Source organism: Carcharodon carcharias, chromosome 17, assembly GCF_017639515.1.
Source record: "Carcharodon carcharias isolate sCarCar2 chromosome 17, sCarCar2.pri, whole genome shotgun sequence".
In the NCBI taxonomy this organism is placed as follows: Eukaryota; Metazoa; Chordata; class Chondrichthyes; order Lamniformes; family Lamnidae; genus Carcharodon; species Carcharodon carcharias.
This window is the reverse complement of record NC_054483.1, coordinates 98915739-98932699: the sequence shown is the minus strand read 5'-3', so window position 1 is coordinate 98932699 and position 16961 is coordinate 98915739. Positions and strand designations below refer to the sequence as shown.

Below are 16961 nucleotides of genomic sequence, written 5' to 3'. Positions count from 1 at the left end.
GAACAGCTGCTTCCTATCCACCCTGTCCATGCCGCTCATAATCTTGTACACCTCGATCAGGTCGTCCTTCAGTCTTCTCCTCTCCAACGAATACAACCCAAGTCTATCCAACCTTTCTTCAGAACTTAAATGTTTCATCCCAGGCAACATCCTGATGAATGTCCTCTGCACCCCCTCCAGTACAATCACATCTTTCCTATAATGTGGCAACCAGAACTACACACAATACTCCAGCTGTGGCCTCACCAAGGTTCTATACAACTCCAATATGACCTCTCTACTTTTGTAATCTATGCCTCAATTGATAAAGGCAAGTGTCCCATATGCCTTTTTCACCACCCCATAGGTGCCCCTCCGCCTTCAGAGATCTATGGACCCACACGCCAAGGTCCCTTTGTTCCTCAGAACCTCCTAGTGCCATGCCATTCATTGAATACTTCCTTGTCAAATTACTCCTTGTCAAATTACTCCACTATGTTTTGGTGCTCCCCCAACATCCACCGCAGAGGCAGAGGCAGCCTACTGACTGCTACGTTCTGTCTTTGATGACATTGGCAGGCATCCTCTGGAGGGCTGAGACCAGGAGTTTCCTGACCTGCTTTTGGGGTCCTGCTGTGTGGCAGTGGCAGCCTCCTCAGCCTGTTGAGCTGCAGCTGCTGGCATCACAGGAAGAAGGGATTCGGATGGGCCAGACATTTCCGGAGACACCTGGATGGATGACCCTGGAGTGTACTGATCCTCCTTCCTTATGGGTGCCCGAGGGCCCCAGGCTGACTCCTTGAAGAAAAGGGGTAGCTGGAGTGAGATCGAGCTGTTCAGCACCCCTTTCGCGTACACACTGTTGGAGGCCAACTATGGCGTCAGCGATGGAGTTCAGCCCGCGCAGCAGTGCAGGACCGAAGTCCTGGAGTAAGGTCTCCATGGCAGCCGCCATCCTACCAGTGTTAACCTCAGTGTGTTGGCATGCTGGCGCTATCACCTCAGCCTGAAGGCGGATGGAGTTCTCCATAGTCCCTTGCAATCTGAGGAGAGCAGCGGACATCACTTCCTGATATCCCTGAGCTTGCCTTTGCAACTCCAGCAACTTAGACATGACCGAGTCCAGAGGCTCACCATCTGACTTGGACTCTGCAGATTTCTGGCCTCCAGCAGTCCTCGAAATGCCGGAAACCTGGATGTTCTTGCCGCCACCTGCTGTGGATCAGTGTGATGTGCTCATCAGATTGTGATCTCACCAAGGTGTGTGTCTCTGTGCTGGTGGAGGGTGTGGGTGAGTGTTGTGATGTGTTTTCAATAACGGTGCCTTCAGATTCCTCTTCAGAGGTTTCTTCGGGGCTTCATCAGAGGCCCTGGGTCATGGATTCTGTTGGCTGATTCCCAGAAGTGCCTGCGAAATCAAGGAGAAATAATTAGTGCGTGGCAGGGGACTGCAGAACAGGACACATCACTCACAGCATGATCGTCTAGTGGATGTTGCACTTCTGGATCCTCACTTGGTAGAGAACCGCCGACCTCAGCGTAAGCACAGGAACGGTCCAGGTCCTCACTGGCCAGCTGGATGGCTCTATTTTCAAAGTCCGTGAGGACCTTGATTTCAGGCATTCCTACACCAATCTTTGGCCTCTCTCTGCTGTTCTGTGCCAGCTAGTCCTGCATGAATTCAAATAGAGAGAGTGTAAGCTGGACAGTTGCCAGGCCAGATGATAAGACTGTATGGGATGAGTGTGTGGTGCGAGAGAGAGAATGGTGATGTCCCTTGAACTGGCATTGATCGAGATCCCTGTGGATGTATGATGGATTTGTGAGTGTGTGAGTTGAGAGTGATGAGAAGAGTGACTTACCCTGGCAGAACGGAGATCATTTACCCTCTTGCAGCACTGGGTGGCTGTCCTCTTTGGCACTGACCACTGCTGCCACTGCCTCCCATGCTGGATTAGTGATGTTGCTGCCCCTCCTATGGCCAGAGAGGGGGTGGATGTGGGCCTCCACAGCGTTCAGAAGGCACTTGAGGGACCTGTCATTAAACTAGGGGACTGCAGTCTTCTTGCCTTTTGGGGCCATGTCTTTGTGCCATAATGCTGGGCTAGAAGCACTGAGAGATGTGTGTATGGCTACACTTTAAATATAGCGCCCAGCACGAGGAAGTGGCAGCGTGACAGACAAATAAGAGCCCCTTGCCTGCCATCGAAACAACGTGTTTCCCAGGAATGCATGATTAATGAGGCGGGATTGGGATGGGATAATGTGAGAAGCTGCCATTGCGGCCAGCGGGTAAAACATACTTTCTCCCGCCCGCTACCACACTTATTGCAAATTTGAGAAGATTCTGCCCCAGGAAACACTGCAGCCAATTTGTACAAAGCAAGCTTCCACAAACAGCAATGTGATAATGACCAGATAGTCCATTTTTGGGATGTTAAATGAGGAATAAACATTCACCAAGACACTGGGAATAACTTCCCTCCTCTTCTTCAAAATTGTGCCGCGGGAGAGCCGTAGTGTAACTTCTAATCGAAAAGCTGCCACTTCCAACAGTGAAAACACCCTCAGTACTGCACTGAAGCATCAGCTTTGATCTTTGTGCTCAACTCTTCCTGTGGTACTTGAAGCTACAACCTTCTGATTCAGATGGAAGAGTGCTACCAATTGAGCTATGGCTCTTACTGAGAAAATTAGGTGGTATGGAAGTTAGGTGAGGATAGTTCACTGTGTAGATCAATGATTAGACATAGAGTTCAAGGAGGTATGGTGGAATTTTCATGTGACACTAAGATATGAGGTATAGCTAACTGATTAGTTTGATTATTGTTAAGATGGGAGAAATGGGCTAAAACGTGGCAGATGAATTTTAATGCCAGTATGTAAGAGTTGTTGCATTTTGGCTAAAATGAATAACAGCAGTAATGATACTATGAATAGAAGTGGACTCAATACTGTAGAAAAGCAGAGGGATTTGGGGAAAAGGTTTACAGGACATTAAAGGCAGCCCTTCAAGATGATAAGCTAAAGAAAGTTTAGGTTTTATCAGAGGTACATAATATAAATTCGAAGAGGTATTAATGAACTGATGTCAAATCTTAGAGAGCTCAGAGTACTGTGTACAGTACTGGGCTCACACAATAGGAAGGATGTTAAGGTTTTAGATATGGTACAGAGCAGATTCACTCCAATACTGCCTGGTATGAGGAAACAGGGTAAATAGAAGCAGACCATTTCCAGTGGCTGAGAGGCTGGAATGAGGGGCCATTGACACAAGATTAAATGTAAAAGATTTCAAATAGAAGACAGGAGAAACGCCTTCCATAACTTCACAACTCTCTGTGTGAAGTTTCATCTGCTCTTTGTTTCAAATGTCTTACATTTAACCCTGTGTCCATGATACCTTGTCTGAACCCTTTACCCACCAGAAACAGTCTGTTTCTAATGCTGTGTCCAATGTCATAATTTTAACCTCCTCTATCAAATCACCCTATAATTGGTTAATTCAGCACGGACTGTGACCCTCCTGGCCCATGTAGTCCAACTACTTACCAGCTGTAAATACTGAGTCAATGGCAGTGCCCGTGACTGGTGTTACCGACTGACTCAACAGGCTACAGAAAAATGCTCAGACTGGCAATCTTGTCACTGGACTCTTACCCACCTTCCACATCAGATAGGATAATCAGCATGTCTGCCCTCATCTCCACTGCAAGTCTTGCTGCCAGACTATCATTGTCCTTGACACTAATCACCTGCTAGAACAGAAAAATTAGAAATAAAGGACACACTCTGCAAAATAAACCAAGCTGAAGTGCAGCCACACAACTTCAAGCTGAAAGAGAAACTGTTCCGAGGGTCTTAATCATCTTCCACTGTTTAATGCACAACAACCTTACTGGACTCTTACCTCACCACCTTATAGGAACATCAAGGGAATGGGATCTGGTCAGACTATAATCCTATAAAATGGATTCAGTGGACAAAAATCTACCAACTGAATTTTATCTGCAGAATTATGAACATTGGATTTACTACTTAATGGCATTTTCACTCTTTGGCCTGAAGCATCCTGAGTAATGGGCCCAAGTTAAGAAAAGGAAGGACCACATAATTTTGGTTAACTCCTCTACAGTTACCTTTGCTGTAATTTTCCTTAAAGATATTGCTTCTGGAAATCTCATGGACACACCCATGATTGTCAGTAAGTACTGATTTCCACTTTTTGACTTAGGGAGGGGTGCTACACAATCAATTAGGACCCTGTTAAAAGGTTCCTCAAATGCTGGAATTGGAATTAAAGGTGCAGGCTTAATCACTGCTTGAAGTTTTCCTATGACCTGAAATATGTGACATGTTTGACAGAATTTGACTACATCTTATGTAGTCAAGACCAGTAGAAAGATTTTTGTATCTTAGTTTGAGCTTTCATAATTCCCAAATGTCTAGCAATTGGGATTTCATGAGCCACTCTCAAAATTTCATTCCAGTACCCAGATGGTATCACTACTTGGTGCACTATTACCCACTTCTCATCTGCCTGAACACAAGGCGGTCTCCATTTCCTCATTAACACATTGTTCTTAATGTAATAACATTCTGGAATGTATTCTGCTTCTGTTTCAGAATAAGCAATGGTATAATTGCTTCAAGTCTGAATCCTTCTGCTGCAACTCCATTAAATTCAATAAACTAAACACCTCAACCTCATCTTCTTTAATCTTCTCCTCCTGAGTAATCTTTTCAAAGATTGATCCAGCCTACTGAATTTCAGCATCCTCCCCCGCCTTTTAATCTTTTAAATTCTCCCTCTTCCTGTTTAAACTTGTGTTTGTGATCTCGTCACCACACAATCTGGAAACAATCCAGGATGCTCTTTCTGTAAAACCTCTGTTGATTGTGTCACAATAGACTGCGCCATGACAGAAGGCATAGTCAATATCTGTGATCCAGCTCGATCATTCCCTAGAATAAACTGAACCCCTGCAATGGGCAATTTCTCCACTACTCCAACAATCACCTCTCCTGATTTCAAATCACTTTTTAAATTTACATTACACAATGAAATAGGTTTAACTTTGCCATGGGTTCCCTGGATTAATATTTTTTCCTGTAACAACCCTTCTCGACAACAGATGGCAGAATCCCCAGTATCCCTTAAAATTTTGACATCCTTTCCCGCTCTTCTCTGCACATGGATATATTTTTTCACATATAAAATCTTTAAACAATCACTGCAATCAGTTTCTCATTTAACATCCAACAACTTGATCTCATATGTCAGCCTTATTACAATAGTAATGTATCAGTTCCCTCCCTTCAACTCTACTTCCCACCTTTCCATCTTTAATAGCCTGGCATCCTTCAGCTTGATCCTTATCACTAACACTTGCACCATCACTAAGTTTTCTATATCTCCAACTTCTTTCCTGATTTCCAAATGACCCTTTTCCTACACTTAACTGTTCGTGTGAAATATCATACTTATCAGCTAAAACAGCAGCTTCTCTGAACTTTTTGCTTTGTCTTTTATTTAAATATGTCTTGATGTTTACTGGAATGCTATTTCTAAATTCTCCCATAATCATAACCTCTCTTACATTTTCAAAAGTCTTATCTAACTTTAATGCCCTGAGCCACTGACCCCAGATTTTTTTTTCTCTTGCAAACTCCACAAATGTCTGGTGAGGTCTTTTCCACAAGGTTCTAAACTGATAAGCCTAAGGGACAAGCTCATAAGCATCTAACATTACCTTCTTTACTACCATGTAATCTGCAGACTGTTCCTCTGAAAAGCTAGCATACACATTTATTGCGGTACTTGACAAAACACTGTGTCCAAGCATCTCTGGGCCAATTCAATTTCATAGATAGCTTTTCAAATGGGGTGAAGCATCTTTCAACTCCATCCTCTGTAAATTTAGGCACTAATTGAAGATTTCTAGTTAAATGAAATTCCTCAAAGGAATCAAAGTCACCATCCGAATCACCAATTCTCCTTTCTTCCTTTATCCTAGGTTTCACTCTAGACAATTCATATTGCCTGGCTTCTTTCTCTCTCTGAAACTCTCTATCTCTTACCCCATCTCTTTCCTCAATTGCTAACCTCTCTCTGAAGTTCAAGTTCAAGCTTTCGCATTCCTAACTCTTGTAATCTTTTTATTTCATGCTTCTCTCTTTCCCATTGAAGCTTTTTTATTTCTATTTCTTTTGATCTGTCCTTTTCTTTTACCTTCTCTTTTCTTTCTAACTCGAGTTTTTTTCATTTCTCTTTCTTTCTCCTTTTCTTCCAATTCAAGCTTTTGCCTTTCTCTATCTCTTTCAATATCAAGCTGCTTAATTTGCAACTGAATTCTTACTACCTCCAGCTGTGACAGACTAGTTATAGGTATCCTTTCCTCCAATTTTAAATGCTGGATAAGTACTTTAACCATATCAGCCTTACGAAATTCCACTTTTATCTCCACCTGTACTTCATCTGCTAATTCTTTCAAATGAGTTTTAATCAGAGATTTCAAATACTCCACAGATACATTTTCCACTCCCAGAAAAATCATAGCAATTGCCAAAGCCATTTTGCAGTCCAACCACTTTAAAAGCCCTCAATATCAACCTCCTGAGCTCAGCGTTCTTCTCGTACTCATATCCCTTGAATTCACAAACTCTAACCCAAACAAGGAATTTTAATAATCCCACAAAGAGCCCCCAAATTTGTTATGGCCACAGATGATGTTAATTGCTTCGCAAACCTAATCCCAGAGGGAATCTTGGCTTACGGACCATGCTCTTTTTTTTTGTATTCTGAAAACAAGAAGGCAGCGTACTATTCTCAGCAGTGAGTAAGAAGTCCAATAACAGTTTTGGGATTTTAAAAATTAAAAGTTTTATTATCAAGAATAAAAGAAAACTTAAGCACGTAAGATTATAGTTGCACAATTCAAGGCCACCTGCTGCAATGTTCCAGTGAAGCTCAATGTAAACTGGAGGAACAGCACCTCATCTTCCAATTAGGTACTTTACAGCCTTCCGGACTGAATATTGAGTTCAACAACTTTAGATCATGAACCATCTCCTCCATCCCCACCCCCTTGCCGATCCCCCTTTTTCCAATAATTTATATAGATTTTTCTTTTCCCACCTATTTCCATTATCTTTAAATGTATTTCCATCCATTGTTTTAACTCTAACTTTTAGCCTATTTTAATCCCTTCCCCACCCCACCCACACCAGGGCTATCTGTACCTTGCTTGTCCTGCTTTCTACCCTTAATGTCACCATTAGCACATTTCTTAGCGAATATCACCATCGACAACACCTCTTTGTCCTTTTGTCTATGACATCTTTTGGCAATCTCCACCTATCACTGGCCCTCTATCCAGCTCTACCTGTCCCTCCCCACCAACCATAAACCAGCTTATATTTCACCTCTTTTCTATTTTTCCTTAGTTCTGATGAAGAGTCATTCAGACTCGAAACGTTAACTATGTTTCTCTCCGCAGATGCTGTCAGACCTGCTGAGTTTTTCCAGGTATTTTGGTTTTTGTTTTGGATTTCCAGCACCCGCAGTTTTTTGCTTTTACTCGCTTATAGATGTTTAATTATAAAAATTTAATAATATTACCCAAGGTAAACTGCTGTCGCTTTAATAATGGCATACCACATGACCTGTAACTCTCTTCCATTCTGCTGTGGAAAACCAGAATAAAACTGTATTTTGCAGCCCGAGACTTTTCTGGCTTGAGAGGATACAGATCCCATCTACATTATCTCTAAAATACCCTTTCCTCCCCTTTCATCTCAGGTTCCATTGTTCTCACATCTGTTAGAAGCCTAAATCCTGCCAAATACAAGATCTTTCATGTTTCCATCTTTGCTTTCGGGTCAATAAAATATAATATTCCCACTTCTATTTACCTATGGAACTCGTGCAAGGTACAAACATGTTTCCGTACACCTCTGACTCCCCTTTGATATTGAAACAAACTCTCTACTTATCTAAATGTGCAAATCTTAGATCCAACCTATTCACTTGCACCTCAAACCTAATCCTTTCATGTTTTACATCCCCAGACAACACACACACACACACACACACACACACACACACACACACACACACACAGCCTTCTCACAGAATAACACAATAGTCCCCAAAAATGTAAAAAAAAATCAATTTCTCACAGTATGGGGCCTCCTCTGGTAGGGGTAATCGTTGGTGCACAGGCAGATGTCTTCCTACCCTTTCACCATGGCTCCAGATAGCTTCATTTTTATTGGGCAACTTGATCCTAAGCTATCCATTATCACATCTTGCCCTTTCTCTCCAATCTCTTCTTTTCTACTGTCCCCGGCCTCTCATAATGGGTGCATTGTAGCCCCTACAACAAGTTAATTGCTAGTTTAAAATTACCTGGGCCTATGGTCCATCCACTAACCTCACAGGAACATAGAACTTAGCAGCAGGAGTAGGCCAATCAGCCCTTCCAATCTGCTCCACAATTCCATAAGATTATGGCTGATCTGGTTGTGGTCTCAACTCCACTTTCCTGTCTGCTCCCCATATCCTTGGTTCCCTTGTCTATTAAAAATCTGGCTAATTCAGCCTTGAATAAATTCAGTAACTCAGCCTTCACTGCTCTCTGGGGAGAATTCTACAGACTAACGACTCTCTGGGAGAAAAAAATTCACCTCATCTCTGTCTTAAAAGGGAGTCCTCTCATTCTTAAACTGGGCTACCTCATTCTAGTCTTCCTCCACAAGAGGAAACATCCTCCTGGTATCCACCCTGACAGTTCCTTCAGGATCTTAAACAAAAACAGAACATGCTGGAAAAACTCAGCAGGTCTGGCAGCATCTGGGCAGAGAGAAACAGAGTTAATGTTTCAAGTCGATATAACCCTTCTTCAGAGCTGCCAGACCTGCTGAGGTTTTCCAGAATGTTCTGTTTTTGTTACAGATTTCCAGCATCTGCAGTATTTTGCTTTCCCTCAGGACCTTAGCTGTTTCAATATCATCTCTCATTCTTCTAAACCCCAATGGATATAGGCCCAACCTGCTCAACTTTATTTCATAAGATAAGCCCTTAATCCCAGAAATGAGTCCAGTGAACCTTCTCTGAACTGCTTCTAACGCAATTATATCCTTTTACAATTAAAGAGACCAAAACTGCATATATCAGTCCAGATGTGGTCTCACCAGCTGCAGCTGCAATAAAACATCCCTACTTGTATATTCCATTCCCCTTGCAATGAATGTCAACATTCCATTTGTCTTCCGAATCACTTGCTGTATCTGCACACTAACTTTTTGTGATTCACGTACCAGGACACCCAGTTCCCCCTGTACCTCAGAGTTCTGCAATCTCTCTCTATTTAAATAGTATACTGATACAGTACCTCAAACCCAACTTTCGAAAAACTGGACATTCTTAAGCAGGCCACACAAGAATTTTAAATGAGTGAATAAATTCATTGACTTGTTTGGGGAGTCGCTAATCAGCGCGCTGGCATGTCAAGTTAGTTATCCACTTCGCAGGCCTGATGTTTTGATTGGCTTGGTGACCCTTGACCCCACCCAACCCAGCTCGGAAAAGTTTGGTGGGTTATTGCATCCGGACAGCTTCGCACATTACCTGTGCTCTGAGTGGTCGGAGTGACCCTTGACCCCCCCCCAAATGTTTTTTAATCATGTCATTTGGTTTTCATGTGTTCCGTATTCACTGAATTAAGGGGTTGCAAATTCTTTCCCAAAATCTAGCAAGTTCCAAAAGCCAGCTTGGGCTTGCTCCCGACTTTGAGACTCTACCTGTACTGTTTTTCTATTCTTCCTGCCAAAGTGAACAAGTTCACATTTTCCCACATTATACTCCATCTGCCAAATGTTTTCCCACTCACTTAACCTGTCCATGTCCCTTTGCCTGATTTTCTCTTTCCCTTCTCTTGACAACTTACCTTTCTATCTATCTTGGTGTCATCAGTAAACTTAGCTACCATATATTCTGTCCCTTCATCTATGTAATTGATATAGATTGTAAATCGTTGAGGCCCCAGCACTGACCCACGTGACATTCCACTAGTTACGGCTTGCGAACTCAAAAAAGATCCATTTAGCTCTATTTTCTGCTTCCTATTAACAACCAATACTTTATCTATGCTAGTATGTTACCCCTCACATCATGAACTCTTACCTTTCATGTGGCACCTTAACAAATTTAATATTTCACTCATCTTTGGGAAGATTCTCAGAGAGGCAGACCTGCTGGAGATACATGGAGCAGGGAGAGAATAAATACAGCCCGGGGAGCGCGGCCTACATCAATCACCTTCAGGAAGAACAGTCAGAGAGGCGGACCTGTCAGCTGCTTGGAACCAGCCCACAATGAGTTCGAAAGGGGAGTGAAAAAAACCAAATTGTGGTACCACAGAAAATAAGCAATTTGATTGTTTGGAGAATCTGCTAGCTGTTTGGTGAGTATCTGGTGAGTATCTAGTAAGTGCTTAAGGTTTATTCTAAGTAAAACAAAGTAAACATAAAAGTAATAAATTGAAGCCATGGCAGGACAGTGCAGTCATGTGGAATGTGCGTCCTGTAATATGTGGGAAATCGTGGATGTTCCCAATGTCCTAAACGAACACGTGCAAGAAGTGTTACCGCTGCAGAATCTTGAGCTCTGGGTTTCAGAGCTCAAGCAGCGGTTGGAATCACTGTGGCACATCCGTGAGGGTGAGAGCTACGTGGATAGCACATTCAGAGAAATGGTCACACCCCAGGTTAGGAGCCTGGACACAGAAAGGGAATGGGTGGTCACCAGGCAGTCCAAGAATTCTAGGCAGGTAGTGCAAGAGTCCCCTGGGTTCCTGCTCACAAATCGGTTTTCTGTTTTGGAAGCTGGTGAGGACGCTGGCTCCTCAGAGGAATGTGGTCAGAGCCATGTTTATGGCACCACAAGTGGTTCAGCTGTACTGGAGGGGAGGAAGAGGAAAGGAAGAGCTATAGTGATAGGGGATTCGTTAGTTAGGGGAACAGACAGGTGTTTCTGTGGCCGTTGACATGACTCCAGGATGGTACGTTGCCTCCATGGTGCCAGGGTCAAGGATATCACGGAGCAGCTACAGGACATTCTTCTGGGGAGTGGGTGATCAGCCAGAGGTCATGGTCCACATTGGTACCAATGACTTAGGTAGGAAAGGGGATGAGGTCCTGAAAGCAGGCTTTAGGGAGCTAGGAAGGAGATTGAAAAGCAGGACCTCTAAAGCAGTAATCTCAGGATTACTCCCAATCCCACGTTAAGTGAGTATAGAAATAGAAGAATTGAATGATTAAACACATGGCTGGAAAGCTGGTGTAGGAGGGAGGGCATCAGATTTCATCAGAGGGGCATTGCGACCGGTTCTGGGGAAGGTGGGACCTTTACAAACTGGATGGTCCACACCTGAAAAGGACTGGGATGAATATCCTCGCAGTGAGGTTTGCTAGTGTTTTGGAGGGGTTCAAACACCCTGGGAATCTGAAGGCAAAGTCAGAGCAGGGAACGAGCAATGGAGAATTACTGAGTGACTCTGAAAGACAGCAGAAGCACCGGTTAAAAAGTGTAGAGCATAGGGATTTAGCAGTGTTAAAAGGTATATATGTAAATGCAAGGAGTAAATAAAGCCAATGAGCTGAGGGCACACATAGACACATGGCAACATGATGTCGTTGTTATAACAGGAACTTGGCTTAAGGAGTGGCAAAAATTGCAGCTCAACATCCCTGGATATAGTTTTCAGACAGGATTTGGGGGGGGCGGAGTGAAAAAGATGGGGGTTTAGCATTATTGGTTGAAGAGTCAATTACAGCTGTGAAGAGGAATGATATACTAAATGAGGCAGCAAATGGGGCCTTATGAGTTGAGCTCAGAAATAAAAAAGGAGCAGCCACACTGCTAGGAGTGTACTATAGACCCCAAATAGTGGAAGAGAGAAGAGCAAATATGTAGGCAGATTTCTGAATGCAAAAACAATAGGGTAGTAATAGTTGGGGACTTCAACTCCCCTAACATCAATTGAGATACGAACAGTGTGAAGGGCACAGTGGATGCAAACTTCTTGAACTGCATTCATGAGAACTTCTTTAGGCAGCACGTAACAAGCCCAACATGAGGGGGTGCAATTCTAGATTTAGTCTTAGGGAATGAAGATGGGCAAGTGGATGAAGTAGCAGTGGGGGACTATTTTGGAGATAGTGACCATAATACAGTTAGATTTAGCATCATTATGGGAAAGGGCAAAGACAAAACAGGAGTGAAAGTTCTAAATTGGAGGGCGGGGGGGGTGAGACAAATTTATGAAGCTCAGAGGTGAGCTGGAGAGAATGGACTGGATACAGCTATTAAAAGGGAAAACAGTGTCAAAACAGTGGGAGACATTCAAAAGCAAGATTCTACAGGCACAGTGTAGACATGTCCCCACAAAAGAAAAGGTGGTACTGTCAAATCTGGAGCCCCCTGGTTATCTAGGAGCATACAGGCCAAGATAAAGCAGAAAAAGAAAGCTTATGACAGTCACAAAAGACTTAAATACTGTAGAAAGCCTAGAGGAGTATAGAAAGTACAGGGCTGAAGTAAAAATGGAAATTAGAGAAGCAAAGAGAGGATACAAAAAAATATTGGCAGATAAAATCAAAGAAAACCCGAAGATGTTTTACAAGTACATTAAGAGCAAGAGAATAACTAAGGAGAGGTTAGGGCCTATCAGAGATGTACATCGCAACTTGTGCATTGATACTGAAGATGTGGACAGGGTTCTCAATGAGTACTTTGTCTCCGTCTTCACTAAGAAGAGGGATGATGCAGACATTCTAGTTAAAGAGGAGGAGTGTGAAACATTAGATACAATAAGCAAAGCGAGAGGGGAAATACTGGAGTGACTGTCATCCTTGAAGGTGAATAAATCACCAGAGCCGGATGGATTTTATCCCAGGCTGTTAAAGGAAGCCAGGGAGGAAATAGTGGATGCTCTGAGGAACATTTCTCAATCCTCACTAGATACAGGCGAGGTACCAGAGAATTGGAGGTCTGCAAATGTTGTGCCATTATTTAAAAAGGACGCAAGGGATAGGCCAGAAAATTACAGGCCAGTCAGTCTGACTTCAGTGGTGGGCAAATTACTGGAAACAATTCTGAGAGACAGGATAAACTGTCACTTAGAGAGGCATAGGTTAATCAAGAACAGTCAGCATGGTTTTGTTCAGGGAGGATTGTATCTTATTAACTTAATAGAATTTTTTAAGGAAGTAACAAGGAGGATTGATGAGGGTAGTGCAGTAGATGTTGTTTACATGGGTTTTAGTATGGCATTTGACAAGGTCCCACATGGCAGACTGGTCAGAAAAGTGAGACCCCATGGGATACAGAAGAAAGGGAAAAGTTGGATCCAAAATTGGCTCAGCAACAGGAAATAAAGGGCATGTTTTAGCAAATGAAAACCGTTTCAGTGGTGTTCCAAAGGGCTCCTTGTGGGGACCCTTGCTATATGTTGTATATATTAATGGTTTGGACATAAATGTGGGAGGTATGATTGGGAAATTTGCAGATGACACAATAATTGGCTGTGTAGTTGATAGTGAAGAGGATAGCTGTTGCCTCCAGAAGGATATCAATGGTTTTGTTGAGTGGACAGAAAAGTGGCAAATGGAATTCAATCCAGAAAAGTGTGAGGTAATACATTTGGAGAGAGCTAACAAAGCAAGGGAATACTCAATAAACGGAAGGATATTGAGAGGGGTTGAGGAAATGAGCGACCTTAGAGTGCATGTCTACAAGTCCTTGAAGGTGGCAGGACAGGTGGATAAGGTGGTTAAAAAAAGCATATGAAATGTTTTCCTTTATTGGATGCGGTACTGAATACAAAAGCAGAGGTGTAATGATGGAACTGTATAAAACGCTGATTAGGCCACAGCTGGAATTTTGTGTACAATTCTGGCCACCACATTACAGGAAAGACATAATTGCTCTGGAGAGAGTGGAGAAGAGATTTACTGGAATGCTGCCAGGTCTTGAAAATTGCAGCTTTGAGGAGAGATTGGATAGGCTAGGGTTGTTTTCCTTAGAACTGAAGAGTGACCTAATTGAGGTGTATAAGGTTATGAGGGGCCTATATAGGGTAGACAGTAAAGACTTGTTTCCCCTACCTGAGGGGTCAATTATCGGGGGCATAGATTTAAGGTAGAAGGTTTAGAGGGGAAATGAGGAAAAACTTTTTCACCCAGAGGGTGGTGGGCATCTGGAATTCACTGCCTAAAACAGTGGTTGAGGCTGAAATGCTCAACTCATTTAAAAAGTACTTGGATCCGCACCTGAAGGGCTGGAACCTGCAAGGCTTCGGACCAGGTATTGGAAAGTGGGATTAAAATGAGTGGCTGGTTTCTTTTTCTGGCTGGCACAAACATGATGGGCTGAATGGCCTCTTTCTGTGCTGTAACTTTTCTACGGTTCTATTTAAGGTAATAGGGGAAGTGGTGGAGAAGTGGTATTGTCATTGGACTGGTAATCCAGAGACCCAAGGTAATGTTTGAATCCCGCCATGGAGATGGTGGAATTTGAATTCAATAAAAAATCTGGAATTAAAAGCCTAATAATGATGATGAAATCATTGTTGATTGTTGCAAAAACCTATCTGGATCACTAATGTCCTTTAGGAAAGGAAATTTGCTGTCCTTACCTGGTCTGGCCTACATGTGACTCTAGACCCACAGCAATGTGGCTGACTCTTAAATGCCCTTTGAAATGGCCCAGCAAGCCGCTCAGTTCAAGGTCAATTAGGATGGGCCATAAATACTGGCCTAGCCAAACACACCCACACCCCATGAACAAATTTTTTAAAATTGGCAAAAGAAGCAACAGCAACATGAGGAAAAACTTTGTTTACACAGCACTGCCCGAGAATGTGATGGTGGCAGGGTCAATCAAGGCACCCAAGAGGAAACTGGATCATTATCTGAAAAGGAAGAATGTACAGGGCTACAGGGAGAAGGCCAGCAGTGGCACGAAGTGAATTGTTCATTCAGAGAGCCAGCCAGACACAACAGGCTGAATGGCCTTCTTCTGTGCTGTAACCATTCTATGATAGTGAAAATCTGCCCATTGTGCCAGTTTTCACATGTACACTGATGACACCCAGCTCTGCCTCATGATCATCACTCTTGACTCCACCACTGTTGATAAATTATCAGACAGCTGTATGTATGTAGCTTATCTGACATCCAGTATGGGATGATCAGAAATTTCCTCTAACTAAATTGCACAGATCTTTAAAAGCTTTACTAGTACAATTGAGTTTTTTGACAAAGCAACAGAGAAGGTTGATGAAGAGAATGTGGTGGGTTTTGCCTATATGGATTTTCAAAAAAGGCTTGGCAAAGTGCAATAAAGGCTGGTTAACAAAATTGAGGCTCATGGAATAGCAGCTTGGATAAATATCAGCTTAAGTACAGAAAACAGCAAGTTGTGTTAAATGGTTATCTTTTAGATTGCAAGAAGGTAGACAGTGATGTTCCCTAAAGTTCAGTGCTAGGACTACTGCCTTTTTTTGCTATATATATATATCACTTGGATATTGGAATACAGAGTAAAATTTCAAAATTTGCTGATGAAACCAAACTTAGAGGTGTGGCGTTAGCATTGAAAGGGAGGGAGTATTTGTGGTTTTAGCAGGCTTCGAAGTGGATAAATCCCCAGGCCCAGATAAGATGTATCCCAGGCTGCTATGTGAGGCAAGGGAGGAGATTGCAGGAGCTCTGACACTAATTTTCAAATCTTCTCTGGCCACAGGAGAGGTGCCAGAGGACTGGAGGAGAGCGAATGTAGTACCATTATTCAAGAAGGATAGTAGGGATAAACCTAATTACAGGCCAGTGAATCTAACATCAGTGGTAGGGAAACTATTGGAAAATATTCTGAGGAACAGGATTAATCTCCACTTGGAGAGGCAGGGATTAATCAAGGATAGTCAGCATGGTTTTGTCAGGGAGAGATCATTTGATTGAATTTTTCGAGGAGGTGGCTAGTTATGCAGTTAATGTAGTCTACATGGACTTCAGTAAGGCTTTTGACAAGGTACCACTTGGGAGAATGATCAAGGTAAGAACCCATGGGATTCAGGGCAGTTTGGATCCAAAATTGGCTTAGTGGCAGGAGGCAGAGGGTGATGGTTGAAGGTTGTTTTTGCAATTGGAAACCCATGACAATTAGTGTACTGCAGGGATCAGTGCTGTTTGTAGTGTACATTAACAATTTAGACGCGAATATAGGAGGTATGATCAGTAAGTTTGCAGATGACGTGAAAATTAGTGATGTGGTAAATAGTGAGGAGGAAAGCCTTAGATTACAGGAAGATATAGATGGGCTGGTAAAATGGGCAGAGCAGTGACGAATGGAATTTAATCCTGAGAAGTGTAAGGTTTTGGGAGGACTAACATGGCAAGGGAATACACAATGAATGGTAGGACCCTAGGAAATACAGAGGATCAGAGGAACCTTGGTATATATGTCCATAGATCACTGAAGGCAGCAACAAAGGTTGATAAGGTGGTTAAGAAAGCATATGGGATACTTGCCTTTATTAGCCGAGGTATAGGATAAAAGAGCAGGGAGGTTATGTTGGAGCTATATAAAACTCTATTTAGGCCACAGCTGGAGAACTGTGTGCAGTTCTGGTCACCACACTATAGGAGGGATGTGATTGCACTGAAGAGGGTGCAAAGGAGATTCACCAGGATAATGCCAAGGCTGGACGTTTCAGCTATGAAGAGAGCCTGGATAGGCTAGGGTTGTTTTCCCTAGAGCAGCGAAGGCTGAGGGGAGACCTGATAGAGGTATACAAAATTATGAGAGGCATAGATAGGGTAGATAGGAAGAAACTTGTCACCTTAGCGGACATGTCAATAACCAGGGGGCGTAGATTTAAGGTACAGGGCAGGAGGTTTAGAGGGAAAAATCTTTTCAC

At 42.9% G+C, this 16961-nt stretch overlaps 1 protein-coding gene across 4 annotated transcripts in view; it reads right to left on the bottom strand.

The window, feature by feature from the left end:
• Positions 1 to 16961, bottom strand: part of aldh18a1 (aldehyde dehydrogenase 18 family, member A1) — a 73849-nt gene that overhangs the window by 39278 nt on the left and 17610 nt on the right. For 2 of the 4 annotated variants that reach the window (XM_041209976.1, XM_041209978.1), the window contains exon 7: positions 3644 to 3737. In XM_041209976.1, the coding sequence (XP_041065910.1) occupies positions 3644 to 3737 (94 nt within the window). The remainder of the gene's footprint in view (positions 1 to 3643; positions 3738 to 16961) is intronic. The other 2 variants (XM_041209977.1, XM_041209979.1) reach the window with 1 other exon arrangement.